At 40.1% G+C, this 11007-nt stretch overlaps 1 protein-coding gene across 1 annotated transcript; it reads right to left on the bottom strand.

Moving 5' to 3' along the window:
- Positions 1-1212: 1212 nt before the first annotated feature.
- On the bottom strand, positions 1213-10444 carry LOC127533166 (uncharacterized). The gene is made up of 5 exons (XM_051945645.1): positions 8078-10444; positions 5979-6204; positions 4801-5873; positions 4015-4183; positions 1213-1833 (listed from the first exon to the last, which is right to left on the bottom strand). The coding sequence occupies exons 1-2, from the start codon at positions 9620-9622 to the stop codon at positions 6199-6201; spliced, it is 1551 nt and encodes a 516-aa protein (XP_051801605.1). The 5' UTR covers positions 9623-10444; the 3' UTR covers positions 1213-1833; positions 4015-4183; positions 4801-5873; positions 5979-6198.
- Between the last annotated feature and the right edge of the window lie 563 nt (positions 10445-11007).

The following is an 11007-nucleotide window of genomic DNA, read 5'->3' as shown; positions in this document are numbered from 1 at the left end:
AAAATTATAGACAAACATCTTAAAGGTAAAGGCTATAAGACCATCTCTAAACAGCTTGAAGTTCCTGTGACAACAATGGCTCATATTATTCAGAAGTTCAAGACCCACGGGACAGTAGCCAACCTCCCTGGACGTGGCCGCAAGAGGAAAATTGATGACAAATTGAAGAGACCGATCGTTTGAATTGTATCCAAAGAGCCCAGAGCAACCTCCAAAGAAATTAAAGGTGAACTCCAAGGCCAAGGTACATCAGTGTCAGATCGCACCATTCGTCGTTGTTTGAGCCAAAGTGGACTTCATGGGAGACGACCAAGGAGGACACCACTGCTGAAAAAAACTCATAAAAAAGCCAGACTGGAATTTGCAAAAATGCATGTTGACAAGCCACAAAGCTTCTGGGAGAATGTCCTTTGGACAGATGAGACCAAACTGGAGCTTTTTGGTAAGGCACATCAACTCTATGTTCATAGACTCAAAAACCAAGCATACGAAGAAAAGAACACTGTCCCTACGGTGAAACATGGAGGAGGCTCAGTAATGTTTTGGGGCTGCTTTGCTGCATCTGGCACAGGGTGTCTTGAAAGTGTGCAAGGTACGATGAAATCTGAAGACTATCAAGGCATTCTGGAGAGAAATGTGCTGCCTAGTGTCAGAAAGCTTGGTCTCAGTCGCAGGTCATGGGTCTTCCAACAGGACAACGATCCAAAACACACCGCCAAAAACACCCAAGAATGGCTGAGAGAAAAGCGTTGGACTATTCTAAAGTGGCCTTCTATGAGCCCAGATCTGAATCCCATTGAACATATGTGGAAGGAGCTGAAACATGCCATTTGGAGAAGACACCCATCAAACCTGAGACAACTGGAGCTGTTTGCTCATGAGGAGTGGGCCAAAATACCTGTTGACAGCTGCAGAACGCTCATTGACAAATACAGAAATCGTTTAATTGCAGTGATTGCCTCAAAAGGTTGTGCAACAAAATATTAAGTTATGGGTACCATCATTTTTGTCCAGCCCTATTTCATTAGTTTGTTTTTTTTAAATAATTATGTTAATCAACAATTCAAAAGTGATGGCTGATTTTGATTATTTAATTTTCAATAAATTTTTATTTATTGTTACTTTTGTGAGTTTCAAGTGATTTCAGTGAGAATTGTGGGTTTTTCCTTCTTTAACTGAGGGGTACCAACAATTTTGTCCACGTGTGTACTACAAAAAGTGCTCCTGTAAGGTTAAGTACAGGGAAAGTATGCACTGGTATCAATATGAACTGAAAGGTAACCATTTTGCACAACAATTCTTGAGCCCAACACACAAAGAACATAATATATTCACACTAATTGATCCATTGATCAACAAAGCCATATAAAAAATGTTAACAAGGTTTTTGAGGAACTAGTATAATGATGTAGAAAGGATCACAAAAGGTTTAGTTGTTAGGATTGAGTTCAAACTCTCGCAAGAAAAAAAAAGTTGATTCGAAACATTTATGAAGTACAATTTTATGGACCAGAGTACAATTTTTAGTCAAAACTAATACGAAGAAACAGACTTTTTAAATTTGACACAAGTCTTTTGAATGTTCAGCGAAACTGAATAAGACCGGTAAGACAATGTGCAAAAACACATGAAACAAAATGAAAACTTACAACTTCGCTTTTCAAACGTCTGAGAGAGGCACCAGCCTTGTGTTCAGTCTATATTCAGGAGTCACACCATTCGTGATCAGACAGTTCTTGGATGAGAGTGAGGACGCGAGGATTCACCGTGAGACGTCGAGGGTTTTTCTTCTCCACTTTGGTTCCTTTTTCCGGGTTGATTGAGTAAAAACAACTGAAGAAAAACAAACAAACAAATCCATATGGATAAATGTTTTGTCGCTATCTTACTTCAAACCAAAAACACAGCAAAACAAAATATATAGCGAGGCTGCCTTAGCCTAAATGCTTAATTATGTGATCATTCATTCGACTCAATGGTGGTACACTAATGTTGTTTGAAAGCAAGGAGGAAGGAGCACTCTCACCAATCTTCACACTAAGAAGGACTCTCCCCAGTGAGGGGTCTCAGCAACGAGGAGCAACAGCTAAGACGAGCCTGCAGCCAGACAGCCGCGGTCTCAGCACTATCTGCTCCCTGTGTGACGGAAATGCACCTAGATGACATCAGAGCAAGGTCTAAGAAGAAACTACAAATGTGCAAAAAAGAACTACAAAATAGGAGAAAAGACATAAGCCCTTCTTACCTGATCAAGACAAAAAACAATAAAAAAGTAACAATGCCATGAAAATAGAAGGGAAAAAAATAAAAATGTAATTTGGGTTGTTTTTCTGCATCTTTTGTAAAGGTGATTGTTATGGGTTTTGTTTCTCTTTTACATGCGACAACATTTGCATCTTGCTTGAATTTACTGAAAAGAGAGCAGCATGAATTCTATGCACAATTTTGTAGGGAAAAAAAAACACACTATAGATGCACAGTATTTTACTATTGAAACAACAAGCTGAAAATGACCTCTCATAAAGCAACTTATATTTATGATCTTGTGGCATAAACTTCTTACCTTGACTTAATGACAACAGATGATGAGTTCAGATAAATAACAGATATAATTTAATTTATTTATTAACCTTTATTTAACCAGGGAAGTCCCACTGAGTTTCAGAAACTCTTTTTTAGGGGAGCCCTGGGGGTGGGGGTTAAGGGGAGTCTATTAGTGGTAGGGGAAACCAGAGTACACGGAGGAAACCTACGCAAGCACAGGGAGAACTTGCAAACTCCACACAGAAAGGCCCTGGAGGGTCCGGGAATCGAACCCAGGACCTTCTTGCTGTGAAGCACGAGCGCTAACCGCTGCACCACCATGTTAATGTCATAGACGCTCATCTAAAGCGTTTATTTCAAAGACAATACAATATTTGGCATAAGTTAGTCATCCGACCTTCAACAGGTTCGATGCTATTTTTCACTCGAGTCAGGTTAAAATATCAATCACTCTGAAGTAAAGTCCTTCTGGTTAAGTGAAAAGAGGATCTTCCATTTTCGATGGAAGATCCTCTTTCCATCGAAAATAAAATACATGTAGTAATTCATATAATAATACATGTAAAAAAAAACAACAACAAACATTTACATTAAGTTATAATGTCCTTAATTTTAGCAAACTGTAATAAAGGATCATTGCCTCCCTCTAGAATCCAAAGTGATAACATCACTAGTATCACTAATATCAAAACTTAAATTTGGGCGGCACGGTGGAGCAGCGGTTGTGCTTCACAGCAAGAAGGTTCTGGGTTTGATTCCTGGACCCTCCAGGGCCTTTCTGTGTGGAGTTTGCACGTTCTCCCCGTGCCTGCGTAGGTTTCCTCCGGGTACTCCGGTTTCCCCTACCACTAAAAACATGCACAATAGACTCCCATAAAACCCCCACCCCCAGGGCTCCCCTGCAAAAGAGATTCTTAATCTCAGTGGGACATCCCTGGTTAAATAAAGGTCAATAAAATAAAATAAATAAATTATTGACCTCATGCTTCTACGATGTTTTGAGATTATCTGCAGCAGAAAGGCTCAGAGGACAGAGGCCCTCGGAGGTCCTTCTGAGCAAGTAATATGCAAATGTTATATGTAATGAAGAACGAAACTCATAACAGTCACCTTTAAAAAAGAGGAAGAAAAACGACCCAAATAAACATCACTATATTAATTTTTTATTATGTTTTCCCATTATGCTTTTATGGCAGAATTTAATTTTAATTAACTTTTATTACTTATTTTTTTGCCCTGATCGGGCAAGAAGGGTTCATGTCATTTCTCCTATTTTGTAGTTCCTTTTTGCACATTTGTAGTTTCTTCTTAGGCCTTGCTCTGATGTCATCTAGGTGGCGGCTGTGGCTCAGGTGGTAGAGCGGGTTGTCTCATGATCGGAAGGTTGTGTCAATACTTTTGTGTGGTCGGTTCTATTACTGTAAAGATGTTCTGCTGAAGTGTGTTTTTAAATATAAAATGTTTACTCACCGTTGAAGAAACTCAAGCGTTGAGGCCAGCTCCGTTGGGTAGTGGATATTAAAGCAATAGTAGCTTCCAAACATCAAGCAGAGTGCAGATATGAAGGACGAGATGTTGGGATGCACAATTTTCTTGTCCACACTCAGCATGAATCGTTTTGAAGAAAAACAGGACTGCCCTGTAAACAAAAATATTTAGCAATGTTCATTTTGTCTTCAGTGTTGACAGTTGACCTTGACAGCTACTGACAGGCTACTGCTTAGAGCCTTCTTCAGAAGTGTCACTGACTTACAGTGCAGTGATGTGTCTCTTATCGGCTGTTCTTCCGAGGCCTGACCAGTCTGACAGTCATGAGAATCTGTCACAGAGAGCATCGCAATTAATGTGTTTTCCCTGTCATCGAAATCAGAAAACGTGGGGAAAACACATTAATTGTGATGCAGTTTCCTCCTGTCCCACACCTGGAACGCCCTTCTCCAAAGATAATTCCCCCTGCTGCACAGACCATCAGATGGCGGGGGGCGTGGCCAGTCTGACAGATCCTCATGTCTGTCAGACTGGTCAGGTCTCGGAAGAACAGCTGATAAGAGACATGTCACTGTACTGTACGTCAGTGACACTTCTGAAGAAGGCTGTAGCAGTAGCGGCTGAAACTGTCAAGGTAATAACATCACCAAAACTATTTGTCTGATAAAAAGAATGTTGAAAATACTTAAAATAAATATAAATCACTTAATAGTACAGGAGTTACACACTAGTTAACTTTCAAATTGTAAACACATTCACTTTACTTACCGCACACTATCAAGGTGGGTGTCAGAGGCACCTGCTCCAGTTGGACCTCCTCTGCCAGGCAGGTATCGTCCACATGGAAGAACATCGCCTCCTGTTTCTCGTCAAAATAGCAGAGAAGGAGAAGGACCATTTCCTTTACTTCTTCAGAGCAGCCACTCCGCTCACCTCGCAGGATTTCAAGTCTTGTGTAAGTCTGCAGGAACTTCTTGCTCTTGTTGATACATACTTTGGCCATGTAGTTAAGCAGTCTTTTCCCCTTCAAATCCAAGTTTCTAGTGAAAGTTTCGTTCAGCTCTATTCCTGTCAGTTCTTTGAAGTGGACAGACATGCCGATTTCCTGAAAGAAAAAAGGCCACTCCTCCTTCAGGTATTTGATGCTCTTTCCCTCGTTGACGTCCTTCCGCTGGGTGTAAAACGTGCATTTCATTAGCTTCTTGACCTCCTCCGGATTCACATCAGACTGCTGAAACATCTTCTTGAGCTCTTCTTTTTTCTCTGCTGGCTCTCAGGTGTTTCCTTTATGGGCAGAAATTTGACATGCCATTTAATACAGCCGTACGTGTCTTGTATAGAAGCCTTTTTTTCTGCTGGGACTTCGTCAGTGTCTGTGTCAGTCTCATGTATTCTTTTCCTTACTGTGGGTGTAGTATTGCGCTTAACATTGTCGATTCTATACAGCAACTGTTTCAGCAGTGAATCGTACCCGGTTCCCACAATATCTCCCTCAATTGTGTCCTGTAAAGAATTTGGGTATTTTGCAACAAGTTTTTTGGCAACTTCCTTTGCATGTTTTCTGCCTATTGGGGAGCCTTTTTTCGTCATCTCTTTTACAATAATACGAATCATCTCTTTTCTTAGTTTTGGACTTGGTCTTCTTCCCCTTTCCAAGCGCTGCATTAGTTCTTCTGGAAATTTGCTATATGGAATTTCAAAGTTATCCATCCATGCCATTGCAAGTCCTGGGCTACAGGAAGAGGTCGATGGTGAGCTTCTGGGAGTTGCAGAGAGCAATGGCTGTGATGTAGAAGGTGAAGAGTCAACAGATGACTGAGAGCTGTTTTCAGGAGTCTGATCTGCATATGAGAAAAAATACCACATCATCTATCTATATTAAGAGAAATGTACAAGAAAATAGCCATTTGCTTTAGATACACAATATTTTGAGGTTGTTAACTTACATTTCAGCTTCCAAGCAGCAAGCAGCTTTCGGGCTTGGATAGGTCTCAATGCTGACAAATCAGACTCCTGTATGAATCGCAAGTCGTCATAGCACTCCACCCCAATAGACTGCAACTGCTCCTCCAAGATGCTTTTCGTTGGGGCAGGCAGGTCAGGAAGGACTTCGGTGATGACATCGTTCAAGAAAGTTTGTTCGACGTCGCTCATTTTTACATTTTGTCACACCTTCAATCAGAAAAAGGAAAAAAAAAACACTGTTCAAAAGTAAGTAAAAAAAAAAATATTCAGGTATACGCCCAATTGCACATAACTTTAATGTAAAGAAAGCGAAATATAAGCAATGATGTATTTGTGTTTTAAAATATTGTACTCTTGATAGAGTACAGTATATTAAAGGGTGACTAACCCTCCCCAAATTAGCTCTCCACACCTGTTTTAAATCCAGCACAAGTCTTACCCCCACGTGGGGATAAGAGACGGCGGGTCTAAGGCTGTGATTGACAGTTCTCAAACAAACGTGACGGCTTATCCCACTCAAGAGATCCGCCTCTCTTTTACAGCCAGCAATCCCAGTGGAGGCTTTTTTCCCCACGTTGTTCAGCAGAGGTGGAGGGAGGATGAGGAGGTTGATGTGGACCCGTTATTGGCCAGTAGAGGCTGATGTCAGTTTGTACTGCACACCTTTTTGCTGATGTCAGCTATACTGCTCAGCCAAGCCACTTGTCTTTGAGTTACTGATGCAGTTACACATTTTTACCGCAGATGGCACCACCCACATGTTTTTTGCTACAAAGTGTATTTTTTATGAAAACATGACTCAAATGTGAATGTAATGACCAGGATATGTACAGAACACTATTAAACATGCATTTCTTGCATTTAACAGCAAAAAATAGTTGATTTTGGGGTGAGTTGCACTTTAACTTTTCTTTACGGCTGGTACACATTTTGTTCTCTCAGAAAGGTATGATAGTTGTTGCTTAGGTTAACTGGACTCCTATTGTTCTACAATACTGTGTTTGAGCGGAACAACTTTGTGTCCATCAAGAATGTATGACACCAAAGGATAGAAGTCAACAAGATCATTTATGTCAACACACTGTAAGCCAAGACTGCTTTTAGTCACAGAGTAAAGATGGTATTCTGAAAGAAAGACACCTTTGTGGATATCCATCAAAAAATACACACTTGTGTCTTTGTGCAGTAGAATCAAGAGAAGTTCACCAAACTCTATGTACTCGTCATTTCTGTACACAAGAAACTGTCCTTTCTTATAAGTAGTGCCCTTGTACTGAATACCTGTAGAAACAGTTGTATTCCTTTCTGAGAGGTTTAACTCCTTCACTGCATCTTTAATTGTGTCAGAGTAAAGGCTGGGATAAAAGAGACAGCTGTCTTTCACTTGCAGGACTTGACTGCATCCTTGCCCAGCTAAAAGGTATGCCTGATACATTTGATGTCGCTCGCTCAATGTCTGGCAAATATTTTTAAAGTTTTTGATATGTCTAGCACATCTTTTAAAATAGCTATGCTTACTTTCGAATCGGATCGTCCACAATCTTATCAGTGGACCAAATTTTAGAAAAAGTGCTGGATAATGACGCAAAAAAGGGTGTTTAGGTTTGAGTGTAACCTCTGGAAACAACAACTTTCTAGATTCTAAATATTCCTGAATCAGAATGTCAAAATATGCTATCTGGGACAAAGAAATCTTTTGAGCACAAGTGAGATCTACAACATCTTTCAGTTGAAGTGTCAATAGCCAAACCTCATCTTCTGGATTTTGCACCTTGTCCCCAATTAGGGCAGGCAACAACCTCAGTAAATTCCAATTTTGAATGGCTTGGCCTGAGAGTCTGGCTGCTTCAGGGTTGACAGCACATGGTTTAGTGAGTGCTTCTGATCCTTTGTATTTAAATTGTCTGATGCGCCTGTTTAAGAGAGTGTAGGTGAACCACTTCTTCTTTTTTACCATGTTTTTAAGGTAGAGCGCAAGGTCATAGGATACGACACCTTCAAAGAGATCGTGACCCAAACAAGGCGGCAGACCAGGTTGGGCAACATGAAATGACTGAAGCTCGTTAAACACAGAGTTTACCTTTACACCTCTGTTGTCTTGAATGTTTTCAGCCTCAGGATTAGCAACTGCAGCAGCGTCGTATTCTGCTGGTGTACGCAGTGGCCCACAGACGGTTGGATCTGCTTCAAACTCGCGTCTTGTGATTTCACAGTACCTGCAAAAATATTGAGAGCGGCTGAAGTTCTCAGTAAACCCTCCAATGGCGTGAGAGCCCAAGTTATCACCAGCTATGCAGTACAGAGCTCCTTTTAGTGCTTCCCCATTTACAGTGATTCCTTCTGTCTCTAAGGATTTCAGATCTGTCAACAATTCTGAAAATACCTTTGCTACGCCAAATCGCTTAAGATCATTCTCACTGCACAACAGAACAAGAAACATGTGATCAGTATTGGAGCGCGTATGAATCTGTAGATTTGCAACTGACAAATAAACTGCAAGAACTTTATGAGTTTTTTTTGCAGAACCCAGTGGGTTCACTATTTCAAATGCGTCTTGATATAAAATCAGCTTCAGACACTTAGGATTTTCAGCAATAAACTGGTTTTGTTTGACATTTTGCCCATCACATATATCTGTGAGAACTTCTCCGTTTGACTCTCCTGACTCTTGTAACACTGAATTTTGCCATAGATCTGACTGTAAAAGGTTCTTCAAAGTATCTGTTACTGGTATGTAGTAAGCATATCTTTGTGTCATGGTTTCATCTGTCCCTAATGAAACTTTTTTGGGTTCAGCGTACTTGAACAATTGAGTAAAAGTCTGTCTTCTGGTGTATGTGGTTCTCAGAGGGCCATGATGACATGAAGAGAACAGATCAGAATCTTTAATGCAATCAGTTATTTTAGAAATTGCTTCATCTTCAAGTCCCAGGTCACGTTTTAATAAAGACGTTACTTTGGTCAGTGTGTGGTTTAATCCTAAGTCATGCACATTTAGCATTTCCTCAATAATAGTCTGAACAGTGGTGGCAGGAACAAGAAGCTGTCCTTGTAGTTTTAAGTAAAAAAGGCACATGTTCCTCAAATAAGTCTGGCTATCCTGCTCTGGCAAATCAGTGGCTGTAGAAGTGGTTGGCATGGGCTCATTTGTGCTTTCTAAAACATCCAAAGACTCGATGAGACTTGAGGACTGAGGACCAACTTCTCTGTACATGTCATGAATGCTGTCTGTTGAGCACGCTTTATGTTGGCGCGACATGTGCGAAGTAAATGAGGAACCCTTGGTATAAACTCGTGTACAACCACGCACAGGGCAGCTTACAGATCTGCCTTCTTCTATATGCTTGAATAAATGAGAAACTAGCTCTTTTACCGTCTGAAAACGGCACACACATAAAGAAACAGCACATTTTAAATCTGCAACAATGGCTGAGGCACATGGCTGCGGTGCACTGTGGTCACGATAAAAATGTTGCCTGAATCCAGTATATGTTGCAAAAGTTCGACTGCATTGTTCACCAACACATTTAAAAATGCAACGAGGCTCATTTCTATGCACTCTACAGTGTAGCACGTATGCCTTCAACGAGCTCAGTTCTCTCTTACAAAAGACGCAGGTTATCATTTTCAGAATCAAGTGTGCGCCTACCAGCACTAAGTTGTTGCTCAATGAACAAACAAAATGAGTCAAAATCAGTCTTACCGTGAGAATGTAGCCTGAGGCTGAAGCCACAAACGACGCTGACCGTCAACTACAGCCTTCAAAGTTGAATTAAATCCACCGGAGTTTTCCACAAGTCTCTCAGTTCTGCTCTTTCCTCGCTTGTAACGCTTTGTCTGGCGCTAGGTCGGTAATGACTGCGGTAAACAGAGCTCCCGCTCTCACACCAATTATCCAATCAGAGACTAGCTTTACTTCTGCAGCGCGCAATGAGCAGACTCAGAAACTTCAAATTTCAAAACTAGGCGCCCAGTCCTGCAGCTAAATAGCCAATCAGGTTATGGTTGCTAGGGGAAAATTACTGATAATTGGCCTATCGGCGGCGCCAAATTTAACGCCGATGGGGCGCTGGAAATGTCGCCCCAACTGCTACGTAAAAAGCGTGAACGTTTATGATCGCTGGAGCTACTTGAGGAGGCAGCGATAGTTTTTTTTGTAGTGCGACTCCCAGACTCCGTCCTACATCGGGAGGAAAAGAGGAGGAAGAAGATAAATAGACACACAGGAACAGAGACTCAGAGGAACAGAGACACAGAGAACAATAGAATGAAATAAACACAATGCTAACAATATGGTTGGTACACACAGGAAATTGAATAGAGGGAAGGAAATCTGTTACTTGCTTTGTTATTCCGCACACTTTTTCACCAGTTTCTGTTCTTGTAGTGTACAAAAAATATTAGAATTGTTGCTTGAGAACATGTGTCACATGACGTGTTTTATAAAAAAAACTTCATGTATACAAATCCCATATAAAAAAAGAAAAGAAAGATATAAACATTTTAAGTTTTTTTCTCTACATTTAAAAGTCAACAGAAAAAATATTTAGTTTTTACAACATTTAAATGTCGTTTTGACAAAAATTGTTTTGTCATTAATATAACATTATATTTGTGTTTTTAATACAAAGATCTGTTATTAGAACAAGAAAAAAATGTAACAATTACATATTCTTGTAGTAAGCTTAACAGACACATATTGTTTACTGAATACTACATTTTACTGTGAATTTAACAGTAAATTTTTGATTTTATGTTTACATTAATATTTTGTTGGGATTTTACAATATTTTTCTGTAAATTCAACAGTCATTTTTTACAGTGTACAAGAACTGCAGTTGGAATATTGATTTTTAAGGTGTCAAATACCTCCTGTCGTGGGCCAAGCAGTCAAACGCAAAATGACACAGATTTAAAATTAAAAAGAGAAGAATTTATTTTCAAAAAAACAACTTTTACAAACAAATGACCAAAACTAATTAAATCAAAACTATAGGGCCCTTAAAAAAG

This window comes from Acanthochromis polyacanthus, chromosome 3 (genome assembly GCF_021347895.1).
Source record: "Acanthochromis polyacanthus isolate Apoly-LR-REF ecotype Palm Island chromosome 3, KAUST_Apoly_ChrSc, whole genome shotgun sequence".
Classification (NCBI taxonomy): Eukaryota; Metazoa; Chordata; class Actinopteri; family Pomacentridae; genus Acanthochromis; species Acanthochromis polyacanthus.
The sequence above is the reverse complement of the archived record's forward strand: the minus strand, read 5'-3'. Positions and strand labels throughout refer to the sequence as shown.